The sequence below is a fragment of the Microtus ochrogaster genome, chromosome 7 (genome assembly GCF_000317375.1).
Source record: "Microtus ochrogaster isolate Prairie Vole_2 chromosome 7, MicOch1.0, whole genome shotgun sequence".
Classification (NCBI taxonomy): Eukaryota; Metazoa; Chordata; class Mammalia; order Rodentia; family Cricetidae; genus Microtus; species Microtus ochrogaster.
The window spans coordinates 5,503,268-5,529,926 of record NC_022014.1 but is presented as its reverse complement, the minus strand read 5'-3'; the positions used below and the strand labels follow the sequence as shown (position 1 = coordinate 5,529,926).

Here is a 26,659-nt window from a genome sequence, read left to right as displayed (position 1 = left end):
GTGTTCAGACATTTTATTTATAAAATAAAAATTTTTTTACCTGCAATGACCGGTTCCTGCCAGTGGTGGGTCTCTGTGGTTTTGGAGCCTGTCCTGGAACTAGCTCTTGTAGACCAGGCTGGCCTCGAACTCATAGAGATCCGCCTGTCTCTGCCTCCCGAGTGCTGGGATTAAAAGTGTGCGCCACCACCACCTGGCTGGCCTTGAGCTCCCAGAGATCCGCCTGCCTCTCTGGATATTATGGGCTTGAAGGCCGAGTGTATCTGGGACTCGGCACTGGGGCCCAAGTCACGAAACGGCACCCGGGAGCTAGCGGGCTACTCGCTTGAGTCCAATTGCGCTTACTGAGCTCCAGTAGCTAATCTTGCTTGCAAAGGCTGGGAAAGATAGAGCTTGTGCCCCCCGTGCCGGGGTGGGGGCAAAATAGCCCGACGTTGGACGCCAAAATGTAACGGTGTAAATGAATGCAGACAGATTGTAAAAACAGATACAGCTGGAGTCCCAGGACAGGCTCCAAAGCTACAGAGAAACCCTGTCTCGAAAAAACCAAAAAAAAAAAAAAAAAAAAAAAAAAAAAAAAAAAAAAAAAAAAAAAAAAAAAAAAAAAAAAAAAAAAAAAAAAAAAACAGCTTTAATGGGGAAATAGACTTACAGAACCACCGTTCCAGCGGAGACCAGGAAAGCAGAAGCAAGCGCTGTGAGCAATGCTCGCCAGATTTATAGGTAAACATTAGCCTGAGGCGAACACGCCCCCTAAGGGGCGGGACTTATCCCTACAGTTCAGAGGCTAAGAACACTGGCTGCTCTTTCAAAGGACCTGAGTTCAATTCCCAGCAACCACATGGTGGCTAACAACTATCTGTAATGAGATCTGATACCCTCTTCTGGCATGTGTTCAAGACATACAAGCAAACACTATGTACATAATGAATAAATAAAATCTAAAAAAAAGTTAATGATAGTTTGTGGCCCATGAAAATGATGGAAGTCTAGGTATGTTACTGATTGTTGTGCAATAATTTAATCCTAGACTGAGACATTCCACTCTGGAGGCAAGCACCTTAAGCAGGAACATAACTCAAAACAGCTTCAGGAAGTCCCTGAAATCGATCAGATTCACTATGACCTGCCCTGCCCTGCCAGAGTGAGTAATAAAACCTGAGTGTCCCTCTTGGAAGAGCAAAGCCAGGCTGCACTGAAGACTCTTGAGAGGGTTGCACCTAGTCCGTTATGCACCGTGGGAAGGAGAGAGATGACACCTATGGGTCCAAGTATTCTATTTTTTTTTTTTTTTTTTTGGTTTTTCAAGACAGGGTTTCTCTGTGGTTTTGGAGCCTGTCCTGGAACTAGCTCTTGTAGACCAGGCTGGCCTAGAACTCCCAGAGATCCGCCTGCCTCTGCCTCCCGAGTGCTGGGATTAAAGACGTGCGCCACCACCGCCCGGTGGGTCCAAGTATTCTAATATTCACCACACAAGTCACTGACGGATCAGGGCTGCAGGACAAGGACTCTGGAGCCTTGTTTCTCCTGACAGCCCCGAGCAGGGGCAGAAGTGGGGTTTATAAGCTTAAAAATCACAGACATTTGTTGCCAAGTTAGAGTTACAATTTTCACCAACCAGGATTTGGAGACTAGGGGGTTCCTTGAATGCTCCGTCATTGTCAACCGATACACAACACAAGCCTTTCAGTTCAACCAGATTCATTTGTTCCCTCTGTTGTTGGGAACAACCACATTGTTTCTAGAGAACTAAAGCTGCAGAATGACTGTTTCTATGGTTTAGGGAGGAGGTGGATCAGCCATTGGAAAGTTCTCAGCCTCCCTAGGGCTTGGGAACCTGAACTTTATTTCACCCTACAGGTAAAATGGAGTCTGGAGTCAAAATAGCAGTACTCAGACCAAGGTGTGTTTGCCTGCTCCCTTCAGGATCAGACCAGCTGCCTGGGAGAAGCAGAAATCAGCGTAACTGCCTGGAAGAGGCTTAGTCCAGAATCACTTGGAAAGGCCACTCTCCAGCTTGTTGAGCCATCTGCAGACCGTGGAGTGCACTATCGGTTTCCTGGATCTTGTGAGCTGTCATCTATGCTGGGCTGGGTCTTGACAATGCAACCATCTTTGAGTCAATTCTGTTCCTGTAATTAACTCCAATAAAACTCACTGTTTCCCCAAGTCGGACTTTGGTGGTATCTATACTTTGGTCTGTTGGGGGTTCCCTATCTAGTGTGAGCAGATGATGTGTGTGCTGTGTCTATCCAGGGAAAGTTTTGTCACATAACACTGGTAAAACAGCTATTCATTTATTATAATTGATATGTGGGCATAGGGTTTTGTTTTTGAGACAGGCCTTCAAGCAAAAGGATGACTTTGAATTTCTGATTTTCTTGCTTCCACCTCTGGAGTGCTGGGATGAAAGGCATTGGTGAGTGTGGCACTAAGACTCAAACCCAGGGCTTCATGCTACATAGGCACTGCACTAACTGAGCTGCAGTCCAAGCCCTGACACAATTTTAACCGACTAGCCTTGTGGAAATGTGGTATGGAGCAATAGGAGCTCAAAAAACAGTACCCTAGATACATGTAGGGCAGCAATTGAGAAAATGGAAAGACACGGCCTGGAAAGATGGCTCAGTGGTTAAGAGCACTGGCTGCTCTCCCAGAAAACCTGGGTTTGATTCCCAGCACCCAAGTGGTGTCTTACAACGGTCTGTAACTACGGTTACAGGGGATCTAAGACACTCTGCTGGCATGCATGAGGTGCACAGTCACACATGCAGGCAAAACACCCAGGTAAATAAATAAATTAAAAAAAAAAGAAACTGGAAAAATCTATCCGTCCTCCATCAGGATTAAAATCCATAGCAGAGCTGGGGGATGTGGTTCAGTCACAAAGTACTTGCCTAGATGAACGAGAATTATTTTAAATTATGTTTATGTGTGCGTCTGCCTGCATGTGTCTGTGCACATGTACCTGTGCCTGCATGTGTTTCTGTGCATATGTGCATGTGTCTGTGCATATGTGTATGTCTGCACGTCTATGCAATGCACGTGTGTCCGTGTTCATGTCTGCACACGTGTCTGTACATATGTTCGTGTGTCTGCATGTGCCCGTGCACATGTCTGCACATGCCTGTGCACATGTGCGTCTGTGCATGTGCCTGCAACATGTGTGTGTTTGTATCTAAGGGGGCCAGAAGAGGGCATTAAACTTCCTCCAGGTGGAGTTACAGATAGCTGTGAGCCACTGAGACAGGTGCCAGGACAGAGCTCTGGTCCTCTGGCACACTAGCAAATGCTCCTAACTGCTAAGCCATCTCTCCAGCATCTGAATGTCAGCTTTTAAATGTCAACATCTCAAAGTACTCCAAGAATTAGTTTTTGTGGGTCTGCCACAGAGACTATCCCCTCCACAGGATCACCTCTTTCAGAAGGAAGGGGCCAAAGTAAACTCCCTCTTCTCTGAGAGACAAATCTGGCTCAGCTCAAGGTCAATCTACTCAAGGGTGACAGGTGGGGTTACTGTTTAGAGGAGTACCCAAAAGTAGAAATTCCCTGATTATATAGGGGTGGGGGTGGCCGGATATAAAAATCTTGGTGGTGCACAGTTATTGCCTCTGCTCTTGGGAGGACGTGTTTGCAGCCAGCCTGGAATACAGGAGACCCTGTCTCAAAAAACAACAACAAAAAAAAACCCAAAATAAAACAGAAAATAAAACAAAGACCTAAGGGCTGTAGAGATGATCCAGCAATTAGCACTGCTCTTCCTGAGGAACTGGGTTCAATTCCCGCATCCACATGGTACCTACAACCTTCCCCAACTCCAGTTCCAGGGGAGCTAATGCTTTCTTCTGGTCTCATAGGGCACCAGTGCACACCTGAGGCACAGATGTATTCTCCGGCAAAATATTCATACACGTTAAAGAAAAACTTGAGCTTCCCAAGGATTCGAGGATGCCCCTTTTCATATTCTTTGTTTCCTTTCCATTTTCTTAAAATTTTATGTATGTATGTACATGGCATGGTGCCCATGCCAAGGTCAGGGGACAACTTGTGGGAGTTGGTTCTGTCCCTGTCCCATGGAGGTTCTGGGAATTGAACACAGGTCGTCAGACTTGACAGCAAACATCTTCACCTACGAAGCCATTTCACCTGCCCTCCTGTTTTCTTCCATTTCCTTCTGTCTCTTCTAGGAACAGTCTCTATAGCTATCCTTGGATGCACATCTTCCGTCTTCAATCTCCAAGTGCTAGAATGTTGGATTACAGGTGTGCACTGCACAGCTGGCTAGGATGTGCTTCATTTTAAGTCTCCCTGGGAATTAAATGCTAATTGATCTGGGATCTAAACATAGAGAAATTGCTTAACAGGTTGATCTGAATACTAATAAATATGCACGCAAAACTAACTAGACAAGTCCTGGATGCTGGTAATATCTAATAACAATGCTCCCTAATAATAACTAACAATTGTTATTAATAGAAGTATTTCAACTAAGAGGTGCGATTTGGGTGGAACCTTGAAAGGCGGATGGGGCTGGGAAAGGCGCTGAGCAGAAGTGAGGACATTCCAAGGCAGGCGTGGGCTTCCTGAGCTTGGGGCCAAGCCCTCCAAGGAGCCTGGGACCGGAAGGTGGGGGCGTGACAGAGGACGGAAGCTTACCCCTAAAGTGTCCCTCCCTCCTTCCCCGATCATCACGCCCCCCCATAGTAGAGAGCGCCCTCTGGTGGTAGAGCAAGTTCCACCCCGCCTTCCCCATGAATGAGAAGCTGCAGCCCGCTGCGCGCGAAGCAGTAAAGTTAAATGTAGAGAAGGAGTCAGGACAGGTTCTGGCAGCCACCACCAGACCTCTAATGGATCTTCGGGCCGCGCTGGCAGCCTGCCCCCAGAGGCCGCTGCTGTTTTGGCTTGCCTCCGCCCTTCCCTCCCTTTCCGCTTGCTCTTCCTTCCTAGGACAGCCCCAGCATCCGAGGTGCCCTGCACACCTGCCTTTGCCATCTGTACCCTTCGCACTTTGTAATTTCTAGGCTCCAGCCAGAGTCCGGGCCGTGAAGCCAGCTAGGCAGAGCCGGAGGGAGGAGGCTGGCGGGTGGTCAGAGTCAGCCCCAAGTTACATGTGGGAAGCGGTGGCTATGACGCAAGTTTCCAGGGGGCCCGGGTCGGCTCGAAAGGGAGCGCGCCAGAGCGGCTCCGCTCCGTGCAGTGGCAATCATGAAAAAGCAAAATTCCGGAGCACGCACCCGAGGGAGCTGTCCTTTTGCCGCTGCAGCCCCGCCCAGCGCACGTCCCCTAGGGCAGCGGTGCACATAGACCCTGCGCTGGGCAGTCCCCACTGGACCCTGGGCTGCACAGTCTGGGATCCCGCGCGGTGGCTGGCCATTTTTTTTTTTTTTTTTTTTTTAGCTACGCTTGCCAACCTGTCAGCTGATGGACCTCATCACCCATAGTGGCGCATGTAGCCGGGCCGCTGCTCACTCCATTCACACCGTGTCCCTCACAGCTAGCTGGCGACCGGGAACCCCTGATCCCGGGGTTAGGTCTGCAGACCCAGGTTGCAGTCGGTCGCAAGGAGTCTGCGCCCTTCTCGCCCCAGCATCCAGGCGCCCGTGGGGGGGCGCTGCAAATAGTCCTTTGTTTACATGCAATTCCTTACTCCGCGGAAGGAGGCCGGGGGAGTGCTGAGTTTTCACCAGCTGTTTCCCGCCTTGAAACAGACATCTGATCAGCTGCAAACACACACACATACACACGCCCGGGGAGGCAGGCTGGAGAGACCTCCCTCCTGCCCCTCCCGCCCGCCTCCCTCCCCTCGCCGCTGCTGCCGCCGCCTGCATCTGGGACCGGCCGATTCTGCACCTCCGTCCGGCGCTGCCCTTTGATTCGGATTTCCATCTTGTATTCTCCGGCTGACCGCGAGACCTGGCTCGTGCAGAGGAGGGGGGCCTATCGCTATGGAGTATTTCATGGTGCCCACTCAGAAGGTGCCCTCTTTGCAACATTTCAGGAAAACAGAGAAAGAAGTGATAGGAGGGCTCTGTAGGTGTGTACTGCTCCTCCCCCCAACCCCTTCTTCCCATTGCAGCCCCCGGCCAGCCCGCCCGGGCCGGTGCGCGTGTGCGCACGCATGGCCCGCGCCTCCGACCTCGCTCGCCTTTCTTAGCCACCGGGTCGGCTGCAGTCTCATGTGCCCGGCTCGCGCTGCCTGGGGACCCTCTTCCCTCGGAACATGGGGACCCCGAAAGGCCCTGGCCACTTTTGTCCGCTGCAGGCGGGCGAGTCGCGACGTTTGTAAATTGCAAACAGACCCACGTGGTGCTGCAGCAGTCCCGGCCATGCTTGCTGCTGGTGGCTTTCACCCGCGCTTCCTCCTCCCCCCCGCCCGCTTTGGCTTCCTTCCTTTTCTTGCTTCCTCGCGCTTTCTGGGAACCCTTTTCTAAGGACGTTTTCGGGGGGTTCGGGGCGTGCCTGAGGACAGCTACAATGCAGCCATGCCGCGGCTCCAGGCTGGGGGGGGGGGCGGGGAGCCGGGTGGTGTGAGCGTTTGCAGAGAACAGGGCTGCTGCAGGGCTGGGGGCGTGCTCGTCCGGGGCTGCGGGCCGTACGTGGACCCTTAGTGGCCGCGCTGCCATCAGGGAAGCCGCGGTCCCACACACGTTGGCAGTCACTAGCTTGCTTGCCCGCCGCCCGCCCGCGCCCGGGCGCTGTTTACTAGCGAGGCCTGGACGTGACTCTGCAGCCCTCTTGGAGTAGGCGGACCTCTGCGCGCGCGGCCTCGCGGGAGCTGTAGTTCTCCATGCCGGGTCGGTGCTGCATTGTGGGACTTGTAGGCGCTTCGGGGCCACGCTTTACTTGCACAAAGCTCGGCCGTAGCCAACTGGGTGGGCTAGGCAGGCCAGGTGGGGGAGTTCTTTTGGGAAAAGAGTACCTGAGGCTGCTTCTAGGGTTCAAGACCCTGTTGCATGAGGGTCTCCTCTGCAAACTTTGCGGTCCCATGTCTGTTCCTTAATCATAAATGCAAAGCGTTGAGTGTCCTGACCGGGTGGGTGGTCGGAGGTCTGCACGCTCTCCCAAGACACCGTTTAGTGAGCTTGACCCTACTTAGGTTGCCCCAGATCTATCCTCTACCAAATCGCGGCCAACCAGTGGCCGAATCACCCTGGACTCTTGTTAAATGGTCATGTCTGGAACATCTATTGCCGGCCCTGGCGTCTGTTCATTGAGCCTTACAAGCCGGCTGGTTTGGGGCGGGAATGGTGGTGGTGCACGCCAGGAGAGGTTTCTCCAGCGCGCTTAAGTTTGAAACCTACGATCCCTTTCCTGCCTGCCGCGCTGCTCTAGGAGCGTAATGGCTCCCCAGGGCTGGGGCCACGTGCTCAGACACCCCAGTCAGGCAAGGCTGGGATTGAAGGAGGAGGAGCCCGGTGAGTGGCACGGGCTGGTAAACTGCAAAGCCTGTGGGGCAGGTTGCTGCCTAGGTATAAAATCCGGGCAGGTATCCCACTTTACTCTCAAGTTGAGAGCCAATACCCGGGGGATAGATGGTCTGTTGATGGATCGAGCAGCTGGCAGCCCTCCTCTGCGTCCCCTTCCCAACCCTCAGTTGGCACTAAGACAAGGGCCCACCTGGAGGACCCAGCAGCGGTACAAAACAGCAACAACCAAACTCTTGGACTCTGTAAATATTCTGGGGACTCTCTTGCTAGGATTTTCTCATTGAATGGTCACAGTCTTGCTGTGAGTTGATTTATTTTTTGGTTTCTTTGTAAAAATGTATACAGAAGCTAAGATACAGTTAGAGCAAATGGTACAGGCGGACTTGAACCCCGAGTTTGCAGTGTGGCGCTGGCTTCTCTGAGCTGGACTAGGGAGTGGGGAGTGAAACTTGATCCGACTTTAGGTTCTGGTTCTGATGCTGCGTAGGCTTGAGAAGGTTTCACTCTGCCCATTCTCCAGCCCTGTGTTGGAGGAAGGCAGTAGATCTCCCTAGGAGCATCGAGTGTTGTCAGGTCTAGTGATTGAAGTACCACAACCTGCCTACAGGTACACAGGTTGTCTGCCTGTCCTACACCGAAACAGTTGTTGGCTGTTCACTGGAGCTCCAGCCTCTGTGTGTGTTCATTTTCAGCTGGAGCCACAGATGGGAGGCCTGTCCAGGATGGAGTGTGGGCTGGGCAGGACCTTAAGGTGGATTGATTGACTCCGGTTTATCTCAGGTTATTGGACTTTGCTCCACCCCTCCCTGTCTGGCTCCTATGCCTCCTGGGCCGTAGCACATTTCAAGTTTGGCTTGAAGTTTTGGACCTGCTGCCTAATGGTTTTGTGAGAACTGGATGTAGGAAGTGCCTAGAAGGTGAAATTCAGACTCTGAGAGGCAGGTGCAAGGTGGTTTCTGTCCGTGTAAATGTCTGTGTGCCTGTGGAGGCCACAGGTCAAAGTTGAATGACTTCCTCAGTTGTCCCTCTTCAGCACCAGATGAATGAGAAAAAAAGGAGCACAGGACTGCTCCGCGGTGCGGTACGGTACGGCTGAGGCGAAGGGTTTCTGTAGATTTGAGGGAGAGCACAGCCAGAGGCATCTGGAAGATCCAGACTGAACCAGGCCATGGGAAGGAGAGAGAGGGAGCAAAGAGAGCACCTGGGAACCTGGAGACTGAGAAGCAAAGAGGCAGTAGCCAAAAATGGTTGATATTATATAGGGATTAGAGGTTGGGGGGTGGGAGGTGGGGAGCCTAGCCCAGGGATTGGACTGGAGCGGTTAGGGTAGGGGGCGGGGTATACCAACCAGGACGACTCTGTAACAGGTGGAGAGATGCTGGGAGAACCTGGTGGCCAGCGTCCCCTTCGATGTATTAAATAGGCACCTCAGCCATTCGTCCTGAGTTGGAGACCTAACATTCCCCATCTTATTTGTTTACTTATACTCTTTATTTAATTTTTAAAATTCCAATATTTTAAAATGTGTATGGATGTTTTGCCTGCCTGCATATCTGTGCAGCGCATGTGTGCCCTGCCCTCAGAAGCAGCTGCAGTGTGGGTCCTGGCAATTAAACCTGGGTCATCTGGAATGTTCTCTCAACTACTCTTAACCATTTCTCCAGCCCAGCTGTGTATCCCAGGCTGGCCTTAAACTTGGGATCCTCCTGCTTCCTTCTTAGCATAACTTACTGATGTAAACTACCACAGCCAACATCTTGTCCTTGTATTTTAGAAGAGGTCTTGAACCAAATCTGGAGTTTATCAATTTGGTGCCCCTGGCTGGCTGTTAAGGGGCTCCAGGGATCCGCTTGTCTCCAACGCACCCCCCAGCTCCTAGGTGTGCACTGTTCCCAGCAGTGGATTCGGGGAGTCAGAATTCAGGTTCTGATGCTTACAAGGCCGAGCCATCTCTTTAGCGCCCCCACCCCCTTTAGTAAACCGTTGGTTCTCATTTAGTCCAGGTTGGTCTCCAACTTGATTGTTGCTAAAATGACCTTGAACTCCTGATCCTCCCTCTACCCACCAAGTACTGGCGTTTCAAGCTGTGTTCCTCTGTGTCTCTTATAAACTCTTTAAAGGCTCCTTTAAGGGTTGACAAACTGTCTTCGTCAGTAAAGATTCCTATGGACAAACCTAATGACCTGAGTTTAATCCTGGAGTCCTGCAGGTAGATATATCTCTTGAGTTTGAAGCCAGCCTGGTCTATGTAGCAAGTTTCAGGACAGCCAGGGCTACATAGAGATCTTGTTTTAAAAGAAAAAAGAAAAGTGGTGTCATTAAGAACTTTGGCAAGGGCTGGAAAGATGGATTAGTGGTTAAGCACTGGCTGCTTTTCCAAAGACGCAGGTTCAATTCACAGCAACCACATGGCAACTCACAACTGGCTGTATGTAACTCCAGTTCCAGGAGATCTGACACCCTCACACAGACATACATGCAAGAATAAGAAAACACCAATGCACATTAAAAAATTGTGAAAAAAATAAATTGCTTTCTTAAAAATAAAAGCTGGGTGGTGGTGGTGCATACCTTTAATCCCAGCACTGGGAAGGAAGAGGCAGGTGGATCTCTTGAGATCAAGGCCAGCCTGATCTACAGAGTGAGTTTCAGGACAGCCAGGGCTACACAAAAAAACGCTGTCTAAAAACAAAAGAAAATAACTTTGGCATGCTTGTTTCATCTCTGATCATGTATTTATGAAGCACCAGCTTGATGCTGGGGCTAAGGATATAGCAGTAATCCCTGACCCCTGTCCATGGCAGCTCACTGATTCAGGATACTGAAGGGTTTTGTCAGCTCCCCGAGAGGCTGGGTACCTGGGTACTGAAAACCTCCAGGGAAACAGGCCATTCTTTCTTCCTCTTGTTATATTGCCTATCTCTCCTTTGAATTCTATTCAACTTCACCACGATCCTGCATAAGGCAGTATTGCCACTTCATGAACGTGGGGAGACCTGAGATGCGGAGATTTCAGTGGCTAGGGTTCCACAGCTAGCAACTGTCAGCTGGTGTTGGCATCTATACCCTGGGCAGGCTAGGGAAGAGGTGCCTGTGACAGGAATCACTTGGGTCAAGGGGAGGGTGGCAGGTTGGTCAGGGGCTGTCAGGGCTGTGGAGGTAGTGGGCCTGTGATGGAGAAAACATGAATGTGTTGGGTACCGTTGGTGGGAGGTCATCTCTATGTCTCCTCCTGGGTATGGGAGAAATTCCACATGGCCTTTCCCACCTTTTGATTGCAGATGCTGTGTGTTTCAGGGATGCTAAATGGGTTCAGGCCACGTGAAAAAGTTGGTGGGGGCCAGTTAGAGGGTGATGGGATACTTAGCCTTAGGCTGGGCAGGAGGATCAGGGATCCAGATGTGAACCACCACCTGTCTCCTGCTCCAGAGCATCTGGTTAGGGTACTGATGTTCTTCACTAGGGACAGTGACCCTGCTCTTAGAACCCAAGGCTGGGTGGCCTAATTCCGTTTTGTGGCCATTGGCCCAGTTTCTTATTCCTGAAGCCAAGCAATCCCTGATGAGCAGCAATCTCTGCCATCACAGGCCAGAGTCACCCCAAGCCCGTGGTCTCTGCAGTCTTCACTGCTTACAGAGGGGACTCTGAAGTTTTGGGAGGGGGTGGGACTTTTCCATGTCATTACTCACTGTGAATTTGATTTTGTAAAACCAAGAAAGAGCTGTAAGGAACTTCCAGGCATATGCAAGAAAATCTCCTTTTTCTAGTGCAGTATCACCTGGAAGTGACGATTGGGTTAGTTAGCGATCAGGATAGCTGATCTGCATTCCACCAATCAGAATTCACCGTCAGGGAGCTGGAGAAGTGGCTCAGTGGTTAAGAGCACTGACTGCTCTTCCAGAGGACCCAGGTTCAATCCCCAGCACCCACATGGCAGCTCACAACTGTCTGTAACTCCAGTTCCAGGGGATCTGGCATCTTCACACAGACATGCATGCAGGTAAAACATTAGTGCAAATAAAATAAAAAGTAATAAATTTTTGCCGGGCGATGGTGGCGCACGCCTTTAATCCCAGCACTCGGGAGGCAGAGGCAGGCGGATCTCTGTGAGTTCGAGACCAGCCTGGACTACAGAGCTAGTTCCAGGGCAGGCTCCAAAGCCACAGAGAAACCCTGCCTCGAAAAACCAAAAAAAAAAAAAAAAAAAAGTAATAAATTTTTTTTCTTTAAAGAATTCACGGTCAGCTCGCACTCTGTACACTAGAACTCCTGGCTAGCTTACTGACATTCCACCACTTAGAACACCCACTCGCCCCCACCCCCACCCTGCTCAGCAGTCACCTGCTAACTCAGACGAGTCATTGAGACAGTCCCAATCCCCGAGCAGAACTGCAGCTTTGCAGGGACAGTTTCTTTCTCAGAGCTGAGTCTGGGGGTGACCATGTTAATCGGCAGTTGGTTCCTGAGCAAGGAGAGTTGGGCTAGGGACCTGTTCATCGTCTGGTAGCCAAGATATCTTCCTCGTGGGAGTTCTGTGATGGACCCTTTCTGGGCCAGGGCTGTGAGATTCCCAGTCAGTGCGTGTCCGGGGTAGCCGAGTTGATGGAAACTGCAGGGGACTGCTTGCAGCTGTACCCTGTCTGCCAGCCCACCCAGTATGACCTAGAGTGAGTCTCTGCACCTGTGGGTCAGTCACACACACTTAGTTGTGCAGGTTGTGATTGTGCATGGGCTCTTAACAGAGGGCACACCCAGGTGGAGCCAGCTCTGCCCTACTCTACACAGCACAGGACCATGTCTATGGTTCACCGCTGCAGTGAAAGCCAGGGAGAAAGAGGTCTCAATAATAGCACCTGTGATCCCAGCACTCGGAAGGCTGAGGCAGGAGGATTGCTGTGAGGCCAGTCTGGGCTGTAAGAGTGAAACCTTGTCACAAACACGAGCAGCAACAAAGGAGTCACCACTTAACTCTCCATGGTGCCTGACCCTCCTTTCCTGGGGAAGCTGGCCAGCTGGTCTAGGGCATGGTATAGAACCTGTTCCACCTTGCTCTGGGGTCCCAATGCCACACTTTACTGTGGCTGGTCCCTTCCTCTAACCCGGGAACCAAGTGCCCCTAAGTCTACTCACTGGTTCTTTGAAACAGCAGTGTCTTTTTTTTTTTTTTTCTTTTCTCTTTTGGTTTTTCTGTGTCTTTGGAGCCTGTCCTGGAACTAGCTCTTATAGACCAGGCTGGCCTCGAACTCACAAAGATCCGCCTGCCTCTGCCTCCCAAGTGCTGGGATTAAAGGTGTGCACCACCACCTCCCGGCTGAGACAACAGTGTCTTATTCTACAGCATAGATTGTCCTCGAACTCAGGACCCTCCTGCCTATACCTAGCTCTAGGATTACAGATGTGTGACACTATGCTTTTTTGTTTTGCTTTTTAATGGAGTTCTGGGGATTGAATCTAGGACTTTGGGCATGTTAAGCAATCACTTTATCAACTGAACCACAGACTTAACCCCGTTTATTTATTTATTTTTAAATATTTATTTATTATTCTGTCTGTGTGTATGCCACCAGACCTCATTACAGATGGTTGTGAACCACCATGTGGTTGCCGGGAATTGAACTCAGGACCTTTGGAAAAACAGGCAATGCTCTTAAACCACCGAGCCATCTCTCCAGCCCCCATTTATTTATTTTTAAAATTGTACTCCGGTATTCTGGGGCCCTTAAGACAGGCTAGCCCTCTGGGTAGCCTGAGGCTGGTTATAAGCTCTGTTTGGAGACCGAGTCTTAGATCAGTTTTAGCCTTTGAGGCATCACTAGCAGGGGCCCAGAGACTGGGCGAGCTGAGGGGGAGACTCCCGCATCAATCTTAGGGTGGGGTGGGGAATTCTAATCCCTGGATGACTTGTTTCTGTGACTTCTCATGTGTGTATGCGTATGTATTTATAGTGTTTATGTGTAGGATGCCCACAGAGGCCAGGGTATCGATGCCCTACAGTTGCAGTTACGGGCAGGCAGTTTGGAGCCACCTGGTGTGGGTTCTGGGACCCGAACTGAGGTCCTGTAGAAGAGCAGCAAGAACTCTTAGCTGCTTGGCCATCTCTTCATCCCCCCTCCTACAACCACTTTTAAATTTGAGTCTGGTTGTCTCGAAAAACCAAAAAAAAAAAAAAAAAAAAAAAAAAATTTGAGTCTGGGTCTCATGTAGCCCAGGCTGATTTTGAACTTGTGATGTAGGTGAGGATAAACTTGAACTTAATTTTGCCCTTGCCTTCCTAGTGCTGGTATTACTGGCATATTGCCATGGTGCCAAACGCCTCATCTCTTTCATTGTTTTTTGAGACAGGTGTCTTCCTGTGTAGCCCAGGCTGGCCTCAAACCCCCCCCCACACACACTCTTTCAGCACTGCGTCCTAAGTGCTGACATTCAGGCGTGGGCCGTCATATCCTTCAAAGAAGTCCTGTGGGGTTTCATCTCACTGGCCCCCTGGCTCCCCCCGAGGACTGAGGAGCATTGCTGGCTTTGTCCTGCTCTGTCCTTGTCTTCTTCCAGACGCCCCACTGCTCCCTTTTTGGGGCTGGGAGAAGGGAGGTATTCTGGCCGGAAGCAGGGAAGCTGAACCTCCAGCTATTCCACCCTAACACTGTGTTTCTCCCCACCCTAAGCTTTAAGTAGGGAAGTCTCATCTGTGGGAGACCTGGGCCCCTTTAGGTCCTATGGGGACATGTACCTAGGGAGAAGGGGCCATGTATTCTGGGTGCTCTGGGGTCCTGGGCAGATGGGACCGGCTTGATGGAGTGGGAAGGGAGCTGCTTTGCCTCCAAGTCGCCTGCAGTAGCCAACAGGGAACTCATTCCCAGCTGTCCATCCTTTCTGTTGGGAGAGGATGCTGAGGCCCTGAAAGGGGCCGGGATGCTGCTAGGGTCCTTTAGGGAGCTGAGGCAGGACAGATGGGGTAGGCTGGGTGGGGCTGGACAGGCTTCAGCTGTTTCCAGCTGCTGCAGATGTGTCCCCTGCTGGGCTGCACAGCAGCCCATTTTCCCTGGGGATAGAGGCAGGAGCCAGCTCACTGCAAGAGAATTAGATCTGGCACCCCGTTGACCTCAGACTCCACATCAATGAGGTGAGAGGTGTTGGAGGCCCCTTTTTCCCAGACCCAGGGGTACATGCTCCCTTGGCTCTAGCCTGGAACAGGTCACCCTGGGAGGGCCCCCTCAGGAAGAGGCCAGGACTGTGGCTTTGGGTGGGGCTGAAGGCCTCTGCTGAGAGCACAGCATCTGGAAGCCATCAGGCCAGGGGCGGGAGGGGGAGTTGCAGGGGAGGGCTGAGGAGGGGGGGTATACCTCCTCTAGGCCACACACAGGCCCACCCCTCGGGAGCAGCGGCGTTGGGCCCTCCACTGCTGGCTGCCTTCTGTAGCATGCAGTGACATCCTCCACAGCTTGCTGGGAGCCTCCCTTCTCTGTGCAGAGTGCCTGTGCCTTGGAGTGGGTCAGGTTAAAGCAGACCCGTCCCAAGGGGTGGTTGACCCAGTGTCCCATCTGGAGTGAGTGCTGCCTGTCTTGACCTTCATACATTCTCAGCTCAGAGTGGCTGGGGTGGTGGCTGGAGGCAGCTGTGCCATTAGGCAGTCTTCTCAGACTGCGGTGGCAAAGTCTGAGCTCTGAAGGAGGTGGTCCAGATACACTGCAAGGAGCTTTGAACTGTCCTGAGAGCGGGTGTCTGGTTGCTGTCTGGGGTCCTCTTGCATTAGAATCATAGGGATTAGCCTGCAGGTTTCTGGGCCTTCCCGGCCCGACTAGGTAAATGTTAGGAACCCAGGTATTGCTAAGAATCTCTTCTAGAGGAGAGAATTCGAGGAAAGAAAGCAGGGAAGCATACCACCCGTTTCCACGGGCAGCTGATTCAGTCCTGGGTACCCCAAGGCACGCACAACCCTACGTCATCGTGGAGTGACCTGCCAGAGTCCCTCGGGCACTGTTTGTCATAGAGAAGTGACGCAGGTTATATCCAGGGCCCTCTGGGGGTAAACTTTAGAGGACATCAATCCTGAATCCACTCCTGTTCTCCCTGGCAGCCTTGCCAACATTCCTCTGACCCCCGAGACCCAGCGGGACCAGGAAAGGCGGATCCGGCGGGAGATTGCCAATAGCAACGAGCGGAGGCGCATGCAGAGCATCAACGCGGGCTTCCAGTCCCTCAAGACCCTCATTCCCCACACAGATGGCGAGAAACTCAGCAAGGTGGGCAGGGGCAGGGAGGGCTTCTTGGAGGAGGTGCCGCGCTCTCGCAGGGAGGGGACCAGCCGTGTGATTCTTTCCCTTCTGCTCTCAGGCAGCCATTCTCCAGCAGACGGCAGAATACATCTTCTCTCTCGAGCAGGAGAAGACGAGACTCCTGCAACAGAACACGCAGCTCAAGCGCTTCATCCAGGTACCGGACGGAGAACCCACCCAGCAAACCTTGCCTTTCTCTTCTGTGTGTGCATATCCTAACCAAACCACTAACTCGGGACGCATGGGTGGCTATCCTTCTTATCTTGCCCACAGAACCCGCCTACTCCTTGCCTGGGCCTGTTTCTTCATCTGTGAAGGACAGAGGAGCAGGCTCTGGAGCAAGCAGGCGACTGTTCTGGAGAGCAAGTCCATCCTTCTGTTCCCGGCATTTGGCTACTTGGTGGATTTGCAGAATGGATTCTCCAGTATTGAGTCCACCTGTCTCGGGTGGCTTTGGAGAGCTCCAGGACCTCTGGATGTGTTATGGGTGTGTCAACTAACTCACTCACCAACCTCTTGGGGTCCCCAGGAGCTGAGTGGCTCATCCCCCAAGCGGCGACGGGCAGAAGACAAGGACGAGGGCATTGGCTCCCCTGACATCTGGGAGGACGAGAAGGCTGAGGACCTTAGGAGGGAAATGATTGAGCTTCGGCAACAGTTAGACAAGGAGCGATCTGTGCGGATGATGCTGGAAGAGCAGGTGAGGCAGCGCCCTCTGCTGGCCAGTGTGATACCCAGGCATAGAGAGGATGGATTCTGTTCAGTTCCTCCCTCCAAGTATTTCTTTACCAGAGTGCTTACTCTATACTTGGCCTAGGAATAGGCTCTGTTCTCCAGTCTCCATCTGCATATGAGTGAAAAGCACTAGCCAACGACTTTCTTTTTTTAGTATTTATTTATTTATTTACTTACATACTTATTTATTTAATGTATATGACTGCTCTGTCTTCACGCACACCAGAAGAGGGCATCAGATCTGGAATTGAACTCAGGACCTCTGGAAGAGCAGCCAGTGTTCTTAACTTCTGAGCATTTCTCCATCCCCTTTTCAAGACAGGCTGTCCTAGAACTCACTCTGTAAACCAGGCTGGCTTCAAACTCACAGAGCTCTGCTTGCCTCTGCCTCTCAAGTGTTGGGATTAAAGGAGTGCGCAACCACCCAGCAAGGGTTCTTGTTCTTGTTCTTGTTCTTCTTCTTCTTTTTTTTTTTTTTTGATTTTCGAGACAGGGTTTCTCTGTAGCTTTGGAGCCTGTCTTGGAACTTGCTCTGTAGTCCAGGCTGGCTTAGAACTCACAGAGATCTTATGCCTGCCTCTGCTTCTGTATTGCTGGGATTAAAGGCATGCGCCATCACAGCCTGGCAAGGTGTAAATGCAATGGAGGGCTGGGCTGTTTGGCTCAGTTGTGGAGTGCTTAGTATGTAAGTTCTGGTCCCGACTCCCAGCATGCACACTCAAAAAACTGCAGCTGAGAAAGACTGTACAGGAGCTGAGGCTCCAGGAGGAGTTTGACCTGGTTCCCCAGGTTGTGCTCTGTGGCTTCCAAAAGCAAACGGGCCATCAGACAAGAAAGGAGAAGGTGGGAAACAGTTGAGACAGAAGTTTAGAGGTGAAGTAGGAAGAGCCTTTGGTCTGCCCTGAAGGGGGCGCTTTCTGCCAGGGTTTTAGGTTTAGGATCGCCCTGTGGCCAGGATTGGAGTTTTAGTGAGAAGTGGCCTTTGCAGCAGGTTGGGCAGGTATGGTCTTGCCCCACCTCTGAGTGCTATGCCGATTCACTTACAGGTGCGCTCCCTTGAGGCCCACATGTACCCGGAAAAACTCAAGGTGATCGCACAGCAGGTGCAGCTGCAGCAGCAGCAGGAGCAGGTACGGCTGCTGCATCAGGAGAAGTTGGAGCGGGAACAGCAGCACCTGCGGACTCAGGTGAGCGGGAGACATGAGTGCATTAGAACAGAATTCTCACCCTGGTCCTTTGAAGCTTGGACTGTTATAGTGTTTTATTGCTGTGGAAAATGAGGCAGAGAAAATTCAGATAACCTGCCCAGGAGCAGGAATTTGAACCCTTTCTGTCTCAACCCAGGAACTATGCTCTTTTTTATGGTGGTAATAGGCTCCAGGGCCTTGTGCATGTCAGGTAAGCATCTGACCACTGAGCTACATCTCAGCACCAGACTATACTCCTTTTGTTTGTTTTGAGACAGGGTCTCACTATGTAGACCATGCTACCCTTGGACTCACAGAGATCTGTCTGCTTCTGCCTCCTGAGTGCTGGGATTAAGGGCTCACCCACCATGCCCAGCCAGGATGTAAACCCTTGAACAGTTGCTAAATTCCGAAGTGCTTCTTGACAAAGGGAAGTGGAGCGACCAGAGGGTCCAGGGTGCACAGAAGCTGCTCACTGGGCCGCCAGGTGTGGTGGGGTTATGACTTGGCAGCCCCCCTGCTTGTCAGCTCTTTATTAGTGTAGCAAGCTCCTGAAATAATCAATTTATGAAGAGAAAAAGGGTACTTTGGTTCAAGTGTTGAAGGCTTCAGACTGTGATTGATCGGAGCGGGGGTGAGGTGCTGTATCATGGCAGGAACCAAACTTCTCACCTCATGGCTAGGAAACTAAAGAGAGAAAACGAGAAAGAAGCAGGATATGCCTGCCCAGTTCTACTTGGCTCCATTATTATTATCATTATTTTCCGAGACAGGGTTTCTCTGTGTGGCAGCCCTGGCAGTCCTGGAACTCACTTTGTATTCCAGGCTAGCCTTGAATTCCACCTGTCTCTGCCTCCTGAGTGCTGGGATTGAAGGCGTGCTCCATCATCACCCAGCCCAAGGCTCCATTATTATTATTTTGTTCTCCTAAGAGAGGGCCTTGCTACGTTTCCCATGTGGCCTTGAACTCACTATATCCCAGATTGGCTTGAACTTGTCATTGTCCTGCTCGGCTTCCTGACTCCTGTGATTACACCACACGCTAGCTTGGGCTCAACCCCTCAGGTTTCTGTCTTCTGTTACTGCCACGCCAGAGACCAAGCCTGTACCGCCTGGACTTTGGGGGGGACATGTAAAATCCACGCTCGTAGATACCCTATGTGTAAGGAAGGCTGGTGGGCAGGAGAGAGAGACTGAGGAATTCTGTCTTGCAGCTTCTGCCTCCAGCCCCGACCCATCACCCCACAGTGATCGTGCCTGCACCAGCCCCACCTTCCTCCCACCACATCAATGTTGTCACCATGGGTCCCTCCTCGGTCATCAATTCTGTTTCTACATCCCGGCAAAATCTGGACACCATTGTGCAGGTATTTGGGCTCAGGGGAGGATGGCTCATGGGAGTTGACTGCTGGGAACAAGCGCCCCCCCCCCCCCCAACGGTTTCTCTGTCCTAGCTATCCTGGAACTAGCTCATATTGACCAGGCTGACCTTGAACTTACGGATCTACTGCCTCTGCCTCCCGAGTGCCGGAATTAAAAGTGTGTGCCACCACTGCCCAGCTTGAGGCTCCTTTTTAAAAAAAATTAAAATTTATTTATCGTGTGTGTATGTGTGCCATGGAGCCTGTGTAGTGGTCAGAGGACAGGAGGAACAGGCTCTCCCACCATATCAAACTTGGGTTAGAAGGCTTATAGAGTCAGGTTTATAGGCTTGTTGGCACATGTGCTTCTTGTGGCCCTAAGAAGCATCTGTTCTCAGAGCTTCCTGGTGAAGCTCTGAGCCAGTCCAGAACTCTCTCTCTTACCTTTATGCAGGCTGGCATCAAACTCAGATCCGCCTGCCTCTACCTCCTGAGTGCTGGGATTAAAGGCACGTGCCATCACTACCTGCTTCTTTAATTTTGAGATTATAATTGCGTCACTTTCGTCTTCCCTTTTCTCCCCAAACTCTTACACTCCCCTTGCTTTCTTTCAAATTCATGGCCTTTTTTCTCATTAATTGTTGTTAAATACGTATATGTGGATGATTATTTTCCTTCATACACATTACACGTTTCTCAGCCTCTAGAATGGTACTTGTATATGTATTTTCAGGCTGACTATTTGGTATTGGATAACCAATTGGGGTGTTCTTTCCTGAAAGACTGATTCTCCTGCTCTCAGGATTCACTAGTTGCCTGTGAATCTTTGTGTAGGAGTGAGGCCTCATGGCCTTACTTGTCCACTTTGGCGTGTTTCTCGGTGTAGTCTTTGTTTACCACATGGTTATGCGGTCACGTTGGTGAGACTTCCTAGCAAGCTCCCTGATCCTGACTCTAACAGTCTTCCGGTCTCCTCTTCAATGATCCCCGAGCCTGGCTTGGGAGCTTTAGTGTAGCTGTGTCCTTTGGGACGGTCTCCACAGCTCTGCCTTTTCATTGATTGTGGTTTTCTTTTTTTCGAGACAGGGTTTCTCTGTGTAGCCCTGGCTGTCCTGGAACTCTGTAGACCAGACTGGCCTCAAACTCACAAGAGATCTGCCTGCCTCAGCCACCAATTAAAGGCATGCGCCACCACGCCTGGCGATTGTGGTTTTTATAACAGTCTCTATCTGTTGCACAGAAGTTTCCTTGATGAGGGGCAAGAACTGGACACTGGGGAAAGATGTCCAGTGTTTTATTTATTTAGAGAAAAGATTTGTATATATCTGTGTGCATGTGCTTGCATGCGTGTGTGTGTGTATATATACATACACAATTATCTATATATAATACAGGAAAGATGTCTACGTTTTTGAGCTAATATCTGCCTATATATGATACACACACATATGAGAACATTAGAATCATATATATATGTTTATTTTCTTTCTTCCTAGAAAAGACAATGCATTTTTTGTAAGCCAAGTTATTCTGTTTATATTGCAAAATACAGTTGATGTATTTAAATATGTACGGCACCTCTCACATTTTACATATATATATATATATATATATATATATATATATATATATATGATCCTAATGTTCTCATTATGAGGGTTCACATTATTGACCTCCAAAATGTCTTTCTCTTTCTCTTTTTGGGGGGTTGTTTTGGGTTTGGTTTATTTATTTATCTATTTTATAATTTTGAGATATTTGTGTCCAAGGAGCTGCCACTATATTTTGTTAAGAAAGTGGGGGTGAGGAGCCCAGGAACAAGAGACAGGAGACTGGCTGGAGTGTGTTGGCCACGGTTAGGGTCGCTTGCCGTGAGCCGTAGGGATCTTTCTGACTCTAGTTTCTCAGCCCTTCAGGTACCGGTTCCTGCTACATGCCTGACTTTGGAGAGTCTGGGGACTGAACCCAGGCCCTCACTCTGCAGACTGAATTTTCTCCCCAGCCCCTTTCGCCTTTGTATGGGTAGTAGTCCTTGGGCTCCTATCAGTGCTGTGAGCAACATTAAAAAAAAATTATCAGTTGATAAATAGTAAAACAACCCAGAAAACAGAAACAAGGAAAAAAAAGACTATCAGCTCCCAGAACTTTCTGCATATATGCCCAGTAGACTGAATAATACCGCGAACAGCAAAGACCTTTATTGAGTTAGTGAACTTCATTGTATATAAACAGGAGCCGTCATTTATTTTTGAACAGTTCTGGGGGGGGGGGGCGTCTTGGGGGCAGAATGCAGTGGCGAAGGGCCCCCACTCTGGCTGGCCCGGTCTCCTCCTGAGTCTCCTAATGGACTGTCCTTTCTGTCCAGGCAATCCAGCACATTGAGGGCACCCAGGACAAACAGGAGCTGGAGGAGGAACAGAGACGAGCGGTGATCGTGAAGTCCGTCCGCAGCTGCGCAGAGGCTCACACCTCCGATACTGCCTCGGACTCTGAGGCCTCGGACAGCGACGCCATGGACCAGAGCCGGGAGGAGCCTTTGGGGGACGGGGAGCTTCCCTGACCACCCCCAGCCCTCCTCTCCCTTCTGGGGTTAGAGGGGGCCGGGGTAACAACAGGGAGAAACATGGGTGAATGAGTGAGGAATTTTTACAAAATTATGATGTCATTTGGGTCTCTTTTATGACCTCTTTTTCAATACTGTAAGTCGACCTTTGATCGAAGCCACCCAAGCCCAGGTCCCAGGGTTGGGGTGGCATAGCACGCGTGGGAGCATGGGACTCCAGGGCTGGGCCTCGGCCCTGGGGCCGGGGAAGCTGACACTGAGGTGCCGGGTCTCTCTCCGCCAAAAAGCTCTTTCTGTTTGTTTGTTTGTTTTCCTTCCATTTAAACGTGTTTTTAAGAACAGGGAAAATCAAACAAAACCCCAAGGTGTTTTCCCCCTCCCCAGGGCTAGCCCGAGACTGTCAGTCTTAGCCCCCTTCCCTCCTGTTTGGTTTTCTTTTTTCTCTTTTAAGCACTTACATGGGTTGGGGGTCAGGCTGGGTTGGGGCTTTCTGGGGACCTGGGGCTCTACGTTGTTTCTCGGTTGGGGGTTGCTGCTGCCATTCTCCCCTCCCCCTCCCCACCTCAGCACCAGAATTGATCATTCTCTGTTACCACCTTCCCTCTAGGGTTCCCATCATTGACCCCAAAAATGTCTTTGTCTCTCTTTTTGTTTTGTTTGTTGTTGGTTTTATTTTGGTTTTGGTTTCTGTAATTTTTAAAATTTTTCTTTTTTCTTTTTTTTTTTACACAATTTTGAGGTCTTTGTGTCCAAGGAGAAGCTATTATATTTTGTTAAGAAAGTGGGGGTAGGGAACAAAATACCAAGAGGCCATTGTGCCTTTGTAAAGAAACGAAATAAAATTTGTACTTTGTTTTTTAGATTCTGTATTTCTTGAGGATGTACCGCTCTGGGGACCCTGGCCTGGGCTGTTTGGCCGAGACTCAGGGGTATTCTCTGGACTTCCAAATTCAGAGGGGACTGTGTGAACATAATGGCACTCCTGCTGGTGTGTGACGTTGCAGTGACGAGATTGGGGCCCTCAGTCCATGGGCTTGGAATATTCTTCAACAATGGGACGTCTGCTGGGGTGGAGGGAACGGCTCAACCGTCACTGCAGGGCAGGAGCGTAAGCCACAGTTTTAACTACTAGAGGAAGAGCATAGATGCTCTCAGGCTCTCGAGGTTTATGAGCCTTACCGCTGCCGAAGTGTGTGCCCCTGTGTTCCTCTTCTCCCCAGTCCACAAATCCCCCTGTAGATGTGGGTGAAGACCTGTTTCCACGCTGGGGTGGCACCAGCAGTGCAAAGACTGACCCATGGCAGTCCAGCGCGGAGTAACCGAGTTCACTGGGGTTGGTTAGCAGGGACGACAGCATGGCTGAGTTTTCCTCTCATCCCATGTGAATGCCCATTTTTTTTTTTTTTTTTTTGTAAATGCTAGCATTTAATTGACCTCCCTGAGTGGCTTCAAGCCACCAGAACACAGGCTCCTCCAACACCCTTAATCTTCTCTTCAGCTCTTCTGCTGAAAAATTTGGCTTTCACGATGACAGGCTGCTTAGGGAGCTTTCCCTTCCCCAAAACTTTGTAGTAGCCCCCGATCGCACGACATCAGCGATGGGAGCAGCTCTTGTTCTTGGCAGCGTTGACCCGCGTCTGCTCACTGACCAGTGTCCACAAAACTCCAATCTTGTTCTTGGCAGCGTTGACCCGGGTCTGCTCACTGACCAGTGTCCACACAACTCCAATCTTGTTCTTGGCAGCGTTGACCCGCGTCTGCTCACTGACCAGCGTCCACACAACTCCAGTCTTGTTCTTGGCAGCGTTAGCCCGGGTCTGCTCACTGACCAGTGTCCACAGTTTATCCAGGGTGGCAGTCGGGCAGAAGCTTTGGTTCTTTAAGTGGTAATGCCTCATCCCAACTTTCCCAAAGTAACCTGGATGATATTTGTCGAAGTTGATCCTGTGATGATGCATGCCTCCAGCGTTCCTGCGTCCTCCTGGATGCTTGCAGTGTTGACCGATGCGGCCATGGTTGTGGCTCACATGGCCCCAGAGTTTCCGGGTCTTCCTCAGTGTGGATGGCATGGCGGTGGCAGAAAGGAAAGAGGGCAATGCCCATTTTATGTGGCTCTCTGTCCACACGCAGCAGAATTAATTCAGAGCAGTGGCTAGTCGTTAAGCGTAGAGGTGACTGCAGGTTCAGATAAACCAGAATCCAGGTGGAGGCACACCCCTTTAATCCCAGCACTCACAGCCAGAGGCAGGTGGATCTCCAGGAGTTTGAGGCCAGCCTGGTCTACAGAGAGTTCCAGGACAGTCAAGACCAAACAAAACACTCCAAAGAACCCAGACTCCAGGAAAATTTGTTCCTTGTTCTTAGTGGGGGTTGGGGAAGGGGGCATGCTGATCTCAGCACACACTGCCCCACCAGGGAAGGAGTAGGTTTTGCTGTTCTGGCACAAGGGAACAGCGACATGGAGGCTGGCTGCAAGATGGCCTTACTCAGGCTAGGGTTTGGAGGGCGAGTCTCAGATCCGCTGAGGCCCGTGTTCTCATCTGCGCAAGGGAAGGCAACCTCTCCGGGATGCGTAAGCGGCTGTGGCCTGCCAGTGCTCAGTTCAGCCTCACACAGCACAGCCTCGTCCTCTGAGTCTGTTTCCTTCTTGGGAAATTGCAAATGATGGTAGGTCAAGGGCTTTCCGTCTCTTGGAGTGAAGACTGACCTTCAGGATTCTTTACCTTGTGACTTTATACAACATGGCCCATTTCTGCGGGACTAAAGCGGCCTCGAGCCGCCCACGTCCGCCTGTGGGCGGGGCCGGCAGAGCCTCCTGGCGGGAACGCCCCCGACCCTCCGAGGCGCCACGAGGTGTGCGCGCTCTGTGGGACTAAGACCAGAGCAGAAGAGGCGATTTCTACCCCCAGCAAGTCTCTGGACATGAACTTATTCAATTAAAAGGCAGGAAAAATTTAAACATTTAAAAATACTTTTAGAGCCGGGCGGTGTTGGCGCACGCCTTTAATCCCAGCACTCGGGAGGCAGAGGCAGGTGGATCTCTGAGTTCGAGGCCAGCCTGGGCTACATAAAGTTGCTCATTTTACACGTGAACCTAGGCCACTCACAATGTTAATAAACTCATCTCGTCCCAAACATCTCAGCTTCAAAATGCGCCCTTTCCCTAAAGAAGTTGCTCTCATTCTCCCCATCCCTGGCAGCCACCAAACTCATTCAGTACTCAAAACAAAATAGTGGGCGCTGGCAAGATCTATCAGCAGGTGATGGTGCTACAAACCTACCTGGGTTTGATCCGGGATCCACCACAGGGCAGAAGAAGAGAATTGACTCCTGGAAGTTGTCTTCCAGGTACATGTCTCCACACATGGACTATGCCACACTTAAATCCCAGGGCTCAGGAGGCAGCTGGGCCAACATGGGCTCTAAAGAATGATTTTGAGGCTGGCCAGGGCTACACCCTGTCTTAAAAAACAAAACAAAACAAAAAACCGGCGGTGGCGCACACCTTTAATCTCAGCACTCAGGAGGCAGAGGCAGGTGGATCTCTGAGTTTGAGGCCACCCTGGTCTATAGAGCAAGTTCCAGGACAGCCAGGAAACCCTGTCTCGAAATACAAAACAAACAACACACACACACACACACACACACACACACACACACACACGCAACACTGTAATTGTATTAACTGAAATTCATACTTGTTGGTTGTGAGTTTGGTTTTTTTGAGTATGCACCATCAGATAGGAGTTAGTACTTCCTCAGTGTTCCCCTAGTCTGTGTTGTTTTTCTGGTATATTTTTGTTATAGTTTTGCTTTTTGCAAAATGTTATGTAGAATCATTTGAGTCTGGTGACTTTAGGTAGCATTTTGCCTCATTTTCTCCTAGGTATGAGGTGGTGGGCGGGACTAGCTCCATGCAACTCCTGATAGCATCAACAGAGGGCGCTGTGGGCCTACGATGCTTGTTTCTGGCGGGACCGAGGCTCCGCCTCCTTCCGGTCTCTGCTCTAGTCCCATAGGCCAGAGACAGGACTTGGGGCGGAGCCAAGAAAAATAGCTCGACTCTGGAAACGCATTGGCGTCCCGCGGTGATAGGCGGGCTCTTCAGGAGGCTGCGGAAGTCCTCGTGCGTTCGAGTCCTGCCCCTTCCGGGTTTAGCCACGCCCTCTCAGCGCGCACACCTCGTGGCGCCTCGGAGGGTCGGGGGCGTTCCCGCCAGGAGGCTCTGCCGGCCCCGCCCACAGGCGGACGTGGGCGGCTCGAGGCCGCTTTAGTCCCGCAGGTGGTGGTGCCGCGACCTCTCTTTACGTGTGACTTTAAATGTCCAGCCGAGAAATAGGTGACACACGTCTTCATGCTAATTATGCCTGGAGCATTGTCACCTCAGGGTGTCCTCCATTGTTCCGCTAGAGCCAAGGCTGGGCGCCGCTGATGCCCGGTCGGCAGGACGAACCCGGACGCAGAGCGAGACGACGGTGCCGCTCTGGACTGTATTCTCGTGTGCAGGGACAATGGGAGCGGAGCGCGAGTGACACCTTTAACATCTGTGCTTTTGCGGGTGGACGCTGGGATGTTAGGCAAGCTCTGCCCCTGCCCTTGCCCGTTTAGCCAACATCTGTTTTTGCTTTTTACTTTTAGGCTTTATTATATAGATAATAGTTGCTTATTTTTATTTTATGTGTTTGAGTTTGCTCACATGTATGTATGTGCATGCTCCAAGTGCATGCACGGTGCCTGCAGTCCAGAGGAGGGCATCGGATCCCTTGGAACTGAAATTCAAGACCTTCGTGAACTTTCTGTGGGTGCTGAGAGCTGAACCTAGTCCTCTGCTTTTAATTGCTTGCTGAACCATCTCTTCCAGCTCCTGTTTCGTGTTTATTACATGTGAACACACCTAGTTTCAACACTTGGGTGGAAGCAGGGGGATCAGGAATTGATTATCCTCAGCCATGTAGTATGTTTCAGGCCAGCGTGGAATACATGAGACCCTGTGCCAAGAAACAGAGTGAGCCGGACAGTGATGGTGCATGCCTTTAGTCCCAGCGCTCAGGAGGCAGAGGCAGGCCTGGTCTACAAGAGGTAGTTCTAGGACAGCTAGGGCTGTTACACACAG

The 26,659-nt window shown here is 50.9% G+C and overlaps 1 protein-coding gene and 1 pseudogene across 5 annotated transcripts in view; one reads left to right on the top strand and one right to left on the bottom strand.

The window, feature by feature from the left end:
* The window catches only part of Tfap4 (transcription factor AP-4), a 54,445-nt gene extending 32,069 nt beyond the window's left edge, over positions 1 to 22,376 (top strand). The window contains exons 1-7 of one of the 5 annotated variants that reach the window (XM_005349245.2): positions 5,765 to 6,034; positions 15,502 to 15,667; positions 15,759 to 15,857; positions 16,230 to 16,400; positions 17,482 to 17,622; positions 18,837 to 18,989; positions 21,349 to 22,376. In XM_005349245.2, the coding sequence (XP_005349302.1) occupies positions 5,946 to 6,034; positions 15,502 to 15,667; positions 15,759 to 15,857; positions 16,230 to 16,400; positions 17,482 to 17,622; positions 18,837 to 18,989; positions 21,349 to 21,543 (1,014 nt within the window). In that variant the 5' untranslated portion in view covers positions 5,765 to 5,945 and the 3' untranslated portion in view covers positions 21,544 to 22,376. Of the gene's footprint in view, positions 1 to 5,764; positions 6,035 to 6,532; positions 6,795 to 14,449; positions 14,548 to 15,501; positions 15,668 to 15,758; positions 15,858 to 15,973; positions 16,401 to 17,481; positions 17,623 to 18,836; positions 18,990 to 21,348 lie in introns of those variants that run through there. The other 4 variants (XM_026780770.1, XM_026780769.1, XM_026780771.1 and 1 more) reach the window with 4 other exon arrangements.
* A 607-nt stretch (positions 22,377 to 22,983) lies between these two features.
* LOC101982854 lies at positions 22,984 to 23,615 on the bottom strand (annotated as a pseudogene).
* Positions 23,616 to 26,659: the final 3,044 nt, after the last annotated feature.